At 35.8% G+C, this 15418-nt stretch overlaps 1 protein-coding gene across 4 annotated transcripts in view; it reads left to right on the top strand.

Annotated features, from left to right (window-relative positions):
* LOC140171458 (broad substrate specificity ATP-binding cassette transporter ABCG2-like) overlaps positions 1-11832 on the top strand; it is a 47174-nt gene extending 35342 nt beyond the window's left edge. For all 4 annotated transcript variants that reach the window (XM_072194728.1, XM_072194727.1, XM_072194725.1 and 1 more), the window contains 8 exons: positions 248-313; positions 1408-1493; positions 4222-4311; positions 5016-5140; positions 5478-5632; positions 6763-6852; positions 7909-7988; positions 9699-11832. In XM_072194728.1, the coding sequence (XP_072050829.1) occupies positions 248-313; positions 1408-1493; positions 4222-4311; positions 5016-5140; positions 5478-5632; positions 6763-6852; positions 7909-7988; positions 9699-9846 (840 nt within the window). In that variant the 3' untranslated portion in view covers positions 9847-11832. The remainder of the gene's footprint in view (positions 1-247; positions 314-1407; positions 1494-4221; positions 4312-5015; positions 5141-5477; positions 5633-6762; positions 6853-7908; positions 7989-9698) is intronic.
* Positions 11833-15418: the final 3586 nt, after the last annotated feature.

Raw genomic sequence — 15418 nt, 5'->3', positions numbered from 1 at the left:
TGCATCTCTTTGGTTATCCACCATGACAACCTTTACAAAAACAAAACAACAAAATGTTTTGAAACATGGAATATTGCTGCAATCATGATGATCATTTAATTGATTGGTGCCAGTTGGTGCTCATTGCTGTAAAATACCCAACCTCACATTGATGAGGCCTGCATATGTGCTTAGCCTAGTGTATATTCAATGATATTATAATTTATAGACAACTTCTTATTGGTTTTTCTTTTCTTTTTCTATTTAGCTTGGTTTTGTGGGAAGAAGGGCATTTAAAAATTTCATCCGTAATCCCAAGACGTCATTCGGACAGGTAAGGCGAAATAATACCATTAATATAAATGATAAATTTATCTCTAAGTAGAAATGCAGTAGGCTATTACATTGCCAGAACATTGCTATTGCGTTCTTGTGCTTTACAGTTGCATGCAGAGTGTTAGCTAGCCACCTGTCAAATTGGACAGGAAGTTTGCTCCTGGCATGTTATGCATGCAACATACTTGCTAAATTCAAAAAAATTATGCTGGCATAAGTTCTGAGAACTCAAAACAAGACCAGACAAATAAATAAAGGCTACAGCCATGGCTATTTGAACTGACTGAACCTCTATAAGGGGCAGAGTCTTGTTTATGTTTTCAGGGTTAAATTTTGGACAGGCAGTTTTGGTGAAAATGACAGGCACTTGTAGAATTCTAGCTAAGACTCTGCAGATGTGACATGGGGGGATCATGATCATCAGATAAATAACGTCCTTTATATTGGACTATGGCACAGTATATTTGGCTATTCCAGAAAATAAGTACACAAGGAGTAACTTTTCAATAAAAGAAATGTATGGATTTCCATGTTTGTTTTCTGAAATCAGTTCAAATTCCACTTATTAATGTTGCTGAAAAAGCTTGGATATGCAATTAAATGAATAAAAAATCATGGCATTGTCAAAATGAGCCTCCCATATTGAGGATTTTTGATTGTGAAATTTTTTCTGTTTGATTCCTGTCGCCTTCAGACAGATTTCCAACAATCATGACTGGACAAAAAGTCCGAAAATCAAAACTCGATCCCCTATACATGCTATATGGGGTGTGCATCTATTTTCTGGAATAGCGCATTCCTGATTCCAAAATATTACAAATAACTTTTTTTGTCCAAGGTGTCCAATTTAGAAAGTTCTGCTTGACATTTATATATATTATATTATTATAATAGGTTTATTTTATATTCAAATTGTTCAGAAAAGTTCCAAAGACTTTATTTTGAAAAGTGTCAAAATAATTTTACAAAAATAATGATTTATAATTTGTAGAGATTAATAATCTAAAATTAGAGCAAAATTAACCAAATCATATCAAGAGATGGAGTACATTATGGCTTTAATGTTGTTGCATGTTGCTTCTTTTTCTGTAGACCGTATTGTCATGCATGTTCGCTCTCCTTTGTGGCCTCATATTTTGGCAACTTGATGATAGTGCCACAAATGCTGTTCAAGACAGGTAAGATTACATGACACGATCCGGTCCATGGGGGCCAAAGGAGGCATTTTTGAAAATTGAGTTACTGTAATTATTACATTATACATATATACAATAGGCTATATCATTTACTGAAAACACCAAAGGTCTAGCATATACTTGGTTCTAAAGTTATGAAGTTTTTTGATGTCTATTTTCTTATGTGTTTTATTGTTTTTTACTCCATATATTTCACCTTTATCTCAGTTTCAAATTTGCCACCTTTGGCCCCCATGGACCAGATCATGTCACATACAATTACACCACCATTGAAAATAATTATTTCCTATATATAGTTTGTATCAGTCAGTTTGGGGCTCATTAGGTCCACATTAGTCCAGAATATGGGGTTAACATGCACCCTCCAGGAATCTACCCAACCAAATGTTTTTAGCTGCCTTTTATGATCCTGTAACACATTCAAGATTATGCCATTCGAATACATTTTTGAAAACTTGCTGCTAAACATTCTAACATAATTATACGATATTCAAAAAGGCTTTGATGTGATACAAGACATATTGCACGAGATAGAAATATATTGCACAAGTTGAAGACAAGTCTAGTAATATTCTTTTATCAAGTGCAATATATTCTTGTATCACACAAAAATAAGCCATTTGATATAATTTTTTTATCAGACTGACTTGGTAAAATTAAATTAACTTTGACTGATTTGATGTAACTCGGTGCAAGTTAAATAATGCCAATCAGCAAAATGTACGCATATCGCTCATTCTACAAAATCCGGTGCCAATAGCCTTTTTTCCATTCTTTGGTCCACAAAAACTTTGTCGAGCATTTAGGGCATCAAACATGTTGTTTTTCTGGTAGAACTGAACAAGATCTACACGGACATATATAGTTTTCCATACTTTAAATGCTTTCTTCAGCCTGATTAACCCTTGCAAAGGCTCAAAAATCCCTAAAAATGCGTTTCCACAGCTCAAGTGTCACATCTAACCCTGAATATTTTCTTTGAATAAATGCGATTTCTTTACATATTTGTTGTTTTTAATTAGATAACGCACCATCATATTGTTTATCAACATTATTTTTAGTGATTAAAATGTCTTTGTGTAATTCTAAAATAAATTGCACTTTCCACCAAAACGCTGTGAGCTACGTTACTCCTTTTTAACACACGTTATTGGAAAGAAGTAAAACAGAGGTATCAATGTAATTTGCGGTTTTTGAAAGGAAACACTCATAGGTTTTTAAAAATCACAGTAAAAATCGTGATGCTGTAGCATTTTGGCATAGAAATGTTGTAAACATTGAAATTTCGACCGACCATGTTAAGATTGGTGAGCTACGTTACCAGGATTCTATAGTATGCACATGTATTACATGTAGTTCCTAATAATATGTGAAAGCTACCAGTGGTCGAACCCCATTTATATTATAATTAACCGACATAATGTTCTAACGTTCGCAAATCACATTAAAAACCAGTGAACTACGTTGCTGTGAGTTACGTTATACACTCCTTTACGCATCTTCAAAACTTCTATGAAATGGTGAAATCTATTTTACATTTCACTCAAGTGATCTTTAGTTTGCTTTTTATGACCTTGGATTGAGTAAAACCAGCCCTTTTTGTAGTCGGTAACGTAGCTCACATTACATTGAGTTTTAGTGTTAAAAACATCATGACTTCCTGAAAGAAAAATATGCAAGTGGTGTTGGCAATTTTTTACATCTGAAAGTAGTGATATATTTACTCTTAAAAACACAAAAGGCTGGTCTTTTTTGAACAACTTTTATTTTTCAATTTTTTAGTGGATTGGCACCGGATTTTGTAGAATGAGCGATATACCATCATGCATACAATATTTTACAAATATTGTGGTCATCCAGGTGCTTTGAAGACACACTGCGATTTTCAGATTTATTATTCCATCACAGATGTGATTCCACTCTGAAGGTTGATATAGTTAATAATGTTATTTATTAAGGGGGTACTACACCCCTGTGGTAAATTTTTGACTATTTTTGCATTTTTCTCAAAAACTAATACTACACTGGTAACAAAAGTTATGTATATTATTGGGGCAAGGAATCCAATTACTACACTGAAATTTCAGTGAATCAAGACAAGCGGTTCAGTAAATATGATAGGAAATGAGGTACATCCTAGCGGTACCTCATTTTCTATCACAAGTGCCGAACCGCTTGTCTTGGGTCACTGAAATTCCAGTGTAGTAATCGGATTCCTTGCCCCTATAATATACATAACTTTTGTTACCAAGGTGTTATTAGTTTTTGAGAAAAATGCAAAAATAGTCACAAATTTATTGAGGGGTGTAGTACCCCCTTAAAGTGATTACAAAATATTCTGAAAAAATATTTGCCAAAAATATTATACAAAAACATTTAAAACTGTATATATAACCCTATGTTATTAATTGCAGTCACTGTAGTTATCAATGATCAAAACCAAAACATGTTTATAATGAGAAGTAAAAAGATTAAAACTTTCAACTGCACTCACAAGGTTATTTTCCCAAATATTTCAGAACCAACTGGTTCCTTCCTCAGTGGGTGCAGTTGAAAGTTTTAATCTTTTTACTTCTTGTTTACTACCTGCACGTATGAACTTACACACCTGTATGTTTATAATGTTTTAAAAATATTTTTGTATTTGCTGTCAATGCTGTGTATGAGGTTGTATCTGTACTTCATTGTTGCATCATCATTTTATTTATAGAACCGGAGCGCTATTCTTCCTAACCATGAACACAATGATGCTAAACAATGCAGCTGTAGATGCATTCATAGGAGAACAAGTTATATTCATGTAAGTACTATTTGTAATCATTGGCATAAAAACTAAAGCGCTCCACAGACTCCGAGTATTAGACGTACAATATTGTATGTAACATATCTACGTTATTTAATCTATTGCCATTCTATTTCCAATAATGTTTATGTTCTAGTAACGAATGTTTGATGACGAAAAATCGATAATATGTTACATGTAATATCTAGTAGAAATATATTATCAATTTTACATTGTCAAACATTCGTTAGAACTTAAACATTACTGGAAATGGAATGGCAATAGATTAAACAACATAGATATGTTACATACAATATTTTACGTACAATAAAAAGTCTGAATACTGCTATAGAGGTTGTGTGTGAAATTATTGATTGGCTCCAAACAAAGGATTTGAACCAGTGTCCTGGCCTTCTCCGTAATCATGGCGCAGTGCAGTCCATTCAATTTAAATGTTGTCATTAACCTATTTGATCGTAGTGCATTTGTTGTGTGTGTGAGATGAACTGTCGCGATAGATTGCAATCATGCTTTTGTTGAATACAATGAGTAGTCCGCCATATTTACGGTATGATATGTCATATGCACCACATCTATTCTCCATGCTGTGAAGTATTGGGTAAATAGTAAAATTGTTTGCCAATCCACCAGTCAAAGAATATCAAGTGTTATAGGTTATAAAATTTAATATGTTGATGTACCTTTGCATTTTCTTCACATAGACATGAATCAGTAAGTGGATACTACCGGACATCAGCATATTTCCTTGCCAAGATATTAGCCGATCTCATACCACAGAGAACCCTTCCAACAATATTGTATTGCACCATTGCCTACTGGATGATAGGTATGTACAATCTAATATAATTCACAGTGGCAGCACCAGGATTTTTTTTCGGGGGTAGGGGGCAATTTTTTTTGTCACCTAAATGTATATTACAATCAGTTTTGAAAAGAGAACTGTACCAGTCCGCCCCAATTACATCTAAAAGAGGATTGGACCCATAAGAAAAGCAATTCCTCGGATGTGACTGATTAATGCCGAGGATCAATGGGTACCCTGAATATCTCCTATAGAGATGTCATTAAAAAGTTTGTGACAAATTATGACAGGGCCCCTGGAATTCATCCACCCTGTCCACCCGCTGGCCACACTGAATGTATCACTTGTGTTGCTTTTGTAGGTTTCCGAAACGATGGAGTGACCTATGTAATCTTCACATTAAATCTGCTTCTTACCACCTATGCTGCATGTGGTTTATTCTTCTTCATTGGGACAAACACCAGGTCTTTCTTCAATGCCATTGCATTGATAGCAATAGTAACTATTGTACAGTTGGTAAGTACGCATAAATTCAGGAAAAAGACAAAAAGAAAGTACTGCTAGAGTACAGAGGTGTACCGGGGCAGGGCCACCCAGCCAGTGGGGAACTTTCTGAATTGTTCCACTGACCCGCGACTAAAATGACATTAACGAGACTAAATCACAAAAAAATGTGTCATATTAATGCTAAGATGGGCTCAAATGAGGTCAATTGTGCCCTAGAACCGGGCCTGAAGTTGCACATTACAGCTTTTGATCAATTGTATCCTGGTATTTCGAGCCAATTTTTCTTGCCTAGGCATTAGACCAAGGTGGGGGTGTGTCTACTGGTTAGGAGAGTGGCTATTGTCACTTTTTCAGAGGGTGAGACTTCTCATATGGGGGAGGGGGGAAGCTTCCCCTTGGGTTTGCCACTGGGTATGAAATGTGCAGCCAGCAATTCAAAATCAATGGTCTTTCACAGAGAGATGTATCATCAAAAGAGGGGTCAGAAGTCTCGCCCTCTTCCAAAAAAAGGATCATCTATATAGAGATGTGAGAAATGTTATGATCATTAACATTGACTCAAGAAAATTTGACATACTTGACATGGCAGTCAAGCAAGCTCAATCGATAAGGCGTTCAACTATGGTGCAAGAGGTTGCGGGATCGAACCCTGGTGGTGCCAAGTACGTTCTCGTGGAAATTTTGAGTTAACTTGAAATTCCCCTGGACAAGGGACTTACTGCTAATTGTCTTGGTGTAACTTGTATGAAACTCGGGGAGCTGATCCTGGTTGCGATGGTCATTTGTGGAATGTCTAGGGTGTGCGCGCGCTGTTCGCTCTTGAAGCAACAAAGTCCCTGATTTGTTGTTAAAAAATAAATGGTTTATGGAATGATGTGGGGCCGTAGTGGTCAGTGACAACCTGTAAAGTGTGCTGAGGCTTGTGGATCAACATCTAGGCGTTATGTCTGTGCATATCACACTATAGTATAAATCACTGTGCTTTTTTTTTTGTTGGTATATAAAAAATCATCAAAAAGTGGTCTAAATCGTTTTCAATTGAGAAAATTTGAAATAAATAATGAAACTCTCTCTCTGTAAATAAAGAAAATGGAGTATTATTAGAAATAAACCTGAATTTTGCATTTCTTTGTTTTCAGATGTTTGGCGGTTTTCTTATTAACATTGAATCCGTTCCTGACTGGTTGTCTTGGATAGAGTATCTCAGTATCATACGCTACAGCCTCAAGGTAATATTCAAATCTTTTAAGATATGCTATTTTATCAAAATAGCTCAAATCATGGAGAAAAATCAGAAAATGTGACAAAAAAATCTGTCATGATTATTGGAAATTAGGCTTTCAGTGTATTTCCTTCAGTGTTATCATACTGTCATAATGTATATCCAAAGAGTTTGCCAAATATTTCAGATTGATTAATTTTGTGATTTGTGATTGATTGATCAATTGATTGATTAACTGATCACCTGACTGACCGATCGGTTGGTCATGACAATCAGGTGGGTGCATGGTGTGTTTTGGACTATTGATTGATTGATAGATTGATTTTTGAGTTATCTTGTCACAAAAATCATGCAATGTAGTCAACAGTAACTCTGAGAAATCAATGTTTTAGAAAAAATGTCAAAATTATGCACAAAACATCAGCATATTTTAAAACGGTAAAGATGCACAAATCAATCAAAAATTTGAGCTTTTGGTGCGCTAAAATTCAAAATGGTTTAAAAATCTTGAGTGGCAATTATTTTCCCTTATTTTTGGGCAAGAAATGGAAAAAATAAATTACCCAGTTTGCCCACTGGCCACCCAGTAAATTATTCTTACTTATTTTTTTCTCCCTGCATGAAGTTAATCATGCAGAGTGTGCACACACACATACAAGGGCAGTTTGTTGACACGCTTGTGGCGCAAACGTGAAAAAGCATTTGATGTCATGCGCTACCTAACTTGAAGTGAACCAAAGTATAGTAGCCTATTTGATCACAACAATTTTTGCATATTGATGAATGATCTCAGTCATCCAGTTGTAGTAACATGAAATTTATAATTGAATCAAAATACCAGACTTACTACTAGTAAGTCCAGTAATTAAATCAAAATACTGGACATACTAGTAAAGCCCAGTATTTTGATTCAATTCCAAATTTCAAAATTTTGCATATATTTAACATTGTTGGACTCAACATGTGACATTTATTACTATGCTTTTCTAATAATTCTATAATCTTTTAGTAGCTAGATGATGTACCTGATTACTTATATTATTTCCGGATCATTTATTTACAGGCATCAACAACTTTGGAATTTCAAGACAGACTTTTCTGTAATGACAATAACACCGCTGTCATGTCATGTGGGCCACAATGGTAAGATAACTTATACTAATTGAATTTCTTTACTTTAAAGGGGCACTTCATGACCCACAGTCTCATCCCCCCAACTTTAATACTCCAAAAAAAGTATGCTAGTTTATTTAAAGGGGTATTTCATGATCCTAGCATCCTCTTTTTTCAGTAGATATCCACGAAAACAGCTTGATCCCAAAATTTCAGTTAATTCCAATTTTGCATGTGCGAGTTATGCATAATTACGAGGGGGTATCCAAAAGTTTTTGACATCACCTAGAAGGGAAGGAGCTATATCCGAATATCGATGAAATTTTGTCAGTGTAATCACTGGTCCTTATGTACATTATGGTCCAAAAATGGTCTCATAAGTATGTTTACTTTTTTTTTACAAGTGGCTAGATGGGCAGTAGGCGTATAACCTGTAAAATGGTGAAAATTGACGCACGCAGCATGATTTAAGTTCCTGCATTTGAAGAGTTAGGCCTACAATGCTCAGAAAATCTATAATGAAATGAAAGCTATCTACGGTGATGATTGCCCATCATATGGCACTGTTGCTTTTTGAAAAAGAAATTTCCAAACTGGCCACATGTCCCTCACAGATGAGCCAAGAAGTGGACGTCCATCACTTTCGGATGATGCGGCCAGTGAAGAAACTCAAGAAAGTGGAGGATCTTATCATGAAAAGGTTATACGCCTACTGCCCATCTAGCGCCACTTGTAAAAAAAGTAAACATACTTATGAGACCATTTTTAGACCATAATGTACATAAGGACCAGTGATTACACTGACAAAATTTCATCGATATAGCTCCTTCCCTTCTGGGTGATGTCAAAACTTTTGGATACCCCCTCGTATGTGTATTATACTGTATTGTACTCCATAGACAACGTGTTGTAATTTCGTTCTAGTATACCAGAACAAAATTCAAATTTCTTGATATCTTTGCTAAACGAATTAAACTTTTTTTGAGAAAAGTGGGGGGATGATGCTGTGGATCATGAAATGCCCTTTTAAATGGGGGTGTGACTCACCACATGGTTCGCTATGTGTGTCCAAGAAAAAAAGGGGTCTATTTTCAACACGGTGGCGTTGACATCTTTTTGAATAAAGGGTACTTTTCAAAGGGTTTTCATGGAATAACACAATCGCTCGACCTACATGACCGAACCTTGACCTTGCCTAGCAACAAGCGTATTCTAAAACCGTGAATTCTTAAAAGCTGTGTTTGCATCGCAAGCATGTGGTCTTTGCGTAGTAGGCCCGATGCAAATATCTGTGCATACCCAAGTTGGCTCTCATGATTGAGAAATAGATATTTTGCCTATGTATGGAATTTGTTTCTTCAGTAAATGGGATTAAAAGTCTGGGATTATTATGTATCTGTAAACATTGGGCTATTCCATTTAAAATCCACACTACCCCTGTGGAAGATTTTGGAAATATCTTCCACAGGGGGAGTATGTTTTTAAAATGTAATTGGTCAGCATTAATCATTTTGAAACCCATACTCCCCCTGTATTATGGCTTTACCTAAATCTTTCACAAGTGGAGTGAGTATTTCAAATGGAAGTTACCCAATTGTCTATTATATTTGAAACTTATACTCCCTCTGTGGAAGACTTTAGCTAAATCTTCCATAGGGGTAGTGTGGAATTTAAATGGAATAGCCCATTGATACATGGTTGTGACTTGTTCTCTATTTTCTTGTCTCTTTACTTTTTCAGCTTACAGGGCAATGCCTTCCTAGACCTACAAGGTATTGACTACTCATACTGGGGATTCTGGCAAAATGAAATGGCACTTGGTATCATAGCTATTGCATTCATGACATTGTCATATCTCAGACTGAGATTCATGAAGAAATTCAAGTAAACTCTGGAGAGTGAAATCTAGAACACTTGAAATACTAGTGAAAATGCAGAATGAAAGTTCTTTTTATGACTTTTATGAGTGCTGATGAACTGGATGATATTCACCCATTCTGACTCTGTAGAGTGGCTGCGGAGTGTTTCTTTAACTGGTTACAGTGGTGTATATCCTATTTTACGGAGGGCACACACCCAGGAGTAATATGCAAAACATGCAAACTTAACTATTTTGGGCTAGTAGGAGTACTGGGTAGACCTTTCGTTATACCCGAAGATCAATTTCCCAGTGTGCATCAATTTGATCTGACATGCCACACAGGCGTATACATGATAGCTCATGATACTGGGCTATTGGGTTTGGAGACACTGGATCTCAAGTTTTCCTACTTCAAAAAGGAATTTATTGGGACAATTTGTGCTAGTAAGTCAATTTGCAATTGTACGCCTTTTTTGGCCCATAATTGGCACTTTGCATCAAAACTTTCTCATGTATCAAATCAAATAATTATTGTAACAAGTCAATTTGTTACAAGGTGCCTTTGAAGATGTTGTCTGCAACCAGTAATCCAGGTTCAAGTGCCCTATACCAGTGACATGCGTAAGAAAGCATGTCAAATAATGAATAATGAAATGGTCACCTCCTCTCATAATGTAAAGGGTGCCACAATAACACACACTGTGTTTCAGTGGCATCATCACCATCATTTTCACCATGTTAACTGGTGTTTGTAAAAGCTAATTATAGCCTAACCATTGTAATTATTTGTATAGTTGGAATTTGATGAAATAAAACTGAACTGAACTATATGAAATGGGAACCAATCATTAAGTGAGCTCCAATGAATCAACTAATAGACAGTCATCAGAAATCAATGAAATTTTATGAAGTATTCAAGAATATTAATTCCATTGTATTGTAACATATTGTTTGTATATTTTGTACAGTGATATAATCATGCTGTATATAATTTATTTTGTTTAATCTTAAAAAACATCACCAATAATGATAATGGCAGATGTATGTTTATAAGTTATTCACTATTGTTATCAAAAAATGCTGTACAACTCTCTTAGGTAGAGAATAGGGGAGATTTTTAAACTGTTATAAGTCAGTAAAGGGTGCACACCAGTAAATAGCCCCCATTGACTTTCTGTACAAACAGGCTCCGGGAAAACATCTATTTCTTGACTCCAGAGCGACTCAGTTCTTCAAAACTTACCCTTTCTGCAAGTCGAAGGTCAGATGAAGATATCCATTGTAGAAATTATATACGGAGTCCGGCATTTTGTTCCAGAAAAATGCCGACTAGATTACCCTATAGCCTATATATACAGCTTACGTCTTCTCACAAATAGCTTGGTGTTTCTAAAATGTAACACATTTTGAAAGTTTAGCCAAATCGTCATAAAAAGTCGGATCCTGTTCATTTTTCACAGACAATCTATTTCCCAGGCCTAAATGAGGATTGAATATGAATCAGGGCCTAATAGTTGGGTTTTAAGTGTTAAGCCTTTTCTAATGTATTAAATTAAGTTGTGTTGCACATTTTCTCATTTGAAACACTGATGTTTTTCTCCCAGGGTGTAGGAGACTTGTATTTACTGGTGTGCACTCTAAAGGCACCATACCATACCATAATGTAAAGTAATTTGCTATATTATTATAATTATGGTAGATGGTAGTTAAGCCATATATTATAGGAAAGGTTTGTCTCAGAAACATTTGGTCAAAAAGCTATTTGCTATGCAGGATTTTCATTTTGTATTACATTTTTGGCCCATTTTGTTGTTGTTGCTTTTTAAACATTTTATTGGATAACTAAGAAGAAAGGAACAAAAGGCCCATTGCGTGGGGCTGCGCAACAAATCAAATTTCACCACAAATCCCTGAGACAAACCCTTTTTTATGACCTAATGTATTATGCTCAATACTATCATAATATGAGGATATTTTTGTATAATACAATAAAAGTATCCAAAAGGTGATGTATGCAGTCTTGTAACAAAATGGAAAGAAAAATGATAAAACAAGGTTGTTTTATGGCTCACCAATGGGGGGGGGGGGGTAAGCAAAATACACTGTATGCAAAAACAAGAAAACAAACCTGACAAGTCTTTGTGCTTTCTTGAAGACAAGGAAATTTCTACACTTTTACAAACATACATGTAAAAATGTGATAAATAAAACAGTTTCTTAGCATTATAAAACAGTGTGTTAAAGCTTTTTCAATCAAGCAAAATACACTGTATGCAAAAACAAGAAAACAAATGTAGTTGTATTTGTACAACCTGACAAGTCTTTGTGCTTTCTTGAAGACAAGGAAATTTCTACACTTTTACAAACATAAATGTAAAAATGTGATAAATAAAACAGTTTCTTCGCATTATAAAACAGTGTGTTAAAGCTTTTTCAATGATGTAATCAGCATTCAGTGTGTTTTGAGAAAGATAAGTATTAAAATATTAGTGGATGATATCAGTGGTATTTAAAGATCTCAGTAAACAAGGTTTGTTGTATCTGGTCCAGAAAATGCACTCACTTGTGTATATTTCAGCAAACACTGTTGCCTTTGTCAACACTACCGATCCTGATGAATTTATTGTGGGATAGGCTGTGGGAGTTCATAACATTTAGTAAGATTTTTAGCCGGTTCACCATTGGACAAGTTTAGAACTGTCAAGCTTTTGTCAAGAGTAGCTCTGACTTCTTCAGGACAAAGTGCCTAAGAATAAGACATGTAGGCTGCCCTTGCCTTCTGATAACTATGAAAAGAGCCTGTTCACTGAAGACTGCCCTGTGTCAACAGAAAACAAGCATACCTCTCGTATCTGCTAATGTAAAAGTTTTGGTGGTTCTGAAAAAAGCCCCTTCATTGAAGTCTGCCCCTTGTCAACAGAGAAAAGTAAAGTAGTGGCACTGAAAAGAGTTGTTCGCCGAAGACTGTCCAGCCCCTTGTCAACAGAGAACAAGCAGACCTCGCATATCTGCTAATCTAGAATTTTTTAACAAACTTCCCAAATTTGTTCAACTTCCTATACATGCTTTTGTGATTTTTTTTTTGGGGGGTGGCGGTGTGTATAACAAGCCGCATACCCAGGCAACCGACCCAGGGGGAGGGCCAATTTAATTGTCCTGCTGATGCCTTTGCCAGGACAAATGTGACCTTAATAACACAAGATCAAAGAACTATAATATGCAAACTGCCACTTTTGGCCAATTTTGTCCTGGTATTTTGAACCGAGGCTGGGGGCATGGTGTACTCTCTTAAATTGGCCGATTAAAATATGTCAATCTTTTAACCACTGATGATAGGAATCAATCTAAATAGATTGAAATGTTTTTTGTTTTCATTCTAACTCTCTTTGTAGACTGATTTCACTATCTAATCAAGTGTTACTCCTAATGTACTGCCAAATGACATATGTTTGGAATGAGTGAATTAAAGTTTTAACTTCAACACGACACTATTTTTCGCTCACCTGGAACATTTTCACTAAGCTTCACTAGTCCGACTAGCGTCTTCAGCAGATGGTGATGCGAAAAATAGTGTAGTGTTGATTTTATCTACCACTATGTATGAATATCCACTAGTATAGTTTGGAATGAGATTTCAAACTGTTTTAGAGTGAACATTTTCAATTTCTTTTTCAAATGGAAAGGATTTGTCCCGAATTTGGGACAGCAAAAGATTGAAAAACAATGAAAATCAATCTTTTCTACTAAAAATTCAATCGGAAAATATTTGCCCCTAACTTTAATCAGTAAAAGATTGAGAATCACTCCTTTTGATTGAAAATAAAAAGTTAGAAAAATTCAAATCACCGGACTGAATATACAGTCGAAAACGATTTGTCCCTAATTTGGGACGGCGAGATTGACAATTCAATCTTTTTGATTGAATATTCAATCGGGCAATTTAAGAGAGTTGCGTCAAAGGGGCACAGGGAGGGGGGGGGGGGACACATCCCCCATCGCTCTGGAAAATTTAGGTTTTTGTTTTTAATGTTATTATTTTGTTTGTTATGGATGTTGATTGTTGCTCTTTTTTTGTACTCTCTAAAATAATGTAAAAGAGAGTGATCACTTAAAAGACCACTCAAAAAAGAGTGAAATGTGTTTTTTTAACTAATTAAAAGTTTTAAATTAAAACCATTCTAAAAAGAGTGAAAAACCGCTCTAAAAGAGTGAATTTTATTTCTTTCAAGGAGTTAAATGAAGGACAACTCTAAAAACATGTTGTCCTTCTTTGTTAAAGTTAAAAACACAGGTCTTATAAGTGAAATTAGTGAATTACTCTTTTGTGGAGTGAGTTTTTCACTCTTTTACATTTAGAAATAATGCCGGCAATGATGGCACAATTGTCAAAGTCAGGATGTGCTTTCTTTCTAGATGAGAAGATTGAGAACAGCTTTCCTTTTTCCTCTTTTGTATATTGAACTCAGCAACTTCTGGTAGCCTATTACCGTCTGAGCCGAGAAAGAGGTTTCTCTGCTGCCCTCAATCCATGTTTACGGAAGTCAAATGCATGCAAATCTGTGATCAAATGCAATCTGTGTAGGGGAGAGCGGGGAGTGTTCGCCCTAGGGGCAGGTTCGCCCACCCCTTGTTTCTCAGCACTACGGCTATCGGGGAATTTGGTGATGGCAAAATTAGGTGACATAGGTCATTATAAACTTCTCACATTAGCTACGCGACATATAGGGACGTGTTCATTGAACTGCAGCCAAAACAAAAAAATTACACCAAAACGTAATTTTTTCTTGCATTCATAATGTTGTATTATCATTGATACATAAATACAGATGGTTTGAATGGAAATCTGTATTGGGAACATATGGGATTTGTCGAAGATTTAATGCAGTTATAAACTCCTTATTCGATTTGTATTTTGCATACCCTGAAGAAAATACAAATATGTGCACAAGGGGCACGTTCGCCCTTTGAGGATGGGGTATGTTCGCCCTATATCTTCCCCGGGCGGACTTACCCCAAACTGGAGGGCGGACCTGCCCCATCAGCGTATTATGCAAAATATTGATAATTATACCATTAAACAAGGTAAAACCACTGAAAAGCATGTTTTTTAACGTTATGTGGTCTCCGTATTACTCATACCACCATTTATATACCAATCCATAATCTCCCCGAAGTTGTAAACATGATACGTTTAAGCTCACTTTGGACCCCTATATTTTACCCTGACCCGACCCCTGCAACAAATTTAGGGACTCCCCAGAAGAGAATGAATGCCCAGTATACTCTTGCTAAATGTTTGCATTGAATATGATATTGTTATGCAATGTTTAAACCTTTTTTATGATTAGGGTGAACTTACCCCACCATATGGGCGAACCTGCCCCAATATGGGGCAAGTTCGCCACTTTACTAAAACTTTTTGTTTGCTCTATCCTGTTGCTATTGTAAGGCCTATAGTTCTGGGATTGTGGCCGTGTATAGCTAAGACATAGGGCTTTCACATGGGCTAATCAGATCATCCCTAACCTTGAAATTGGCATCGCTAGGCTGGTCAGAAAAAAATAGGGCGAACACTCCCCGCTCTCCCCTATTTCACTCG

The sequence above is a fragment of the Amphiura filiformis genome, chromosome 15 (genome assembly GCF_039555335.1).
Source record: "Amphiura filiformis chromosome 15, Afil_fr2py, whole genome shotgun sequence".
In the NCBI taxonomy this organism is placed as follows: Eukaryota; Metazoa; Echinodermata; class Ophiuroidea; order Amphilepidida; family Amphiuridae; genus Amphiura; species Amphiura filiformis.
This window is presented reverse-complemented; position numbering and strand designations above follow the sequence as displayed.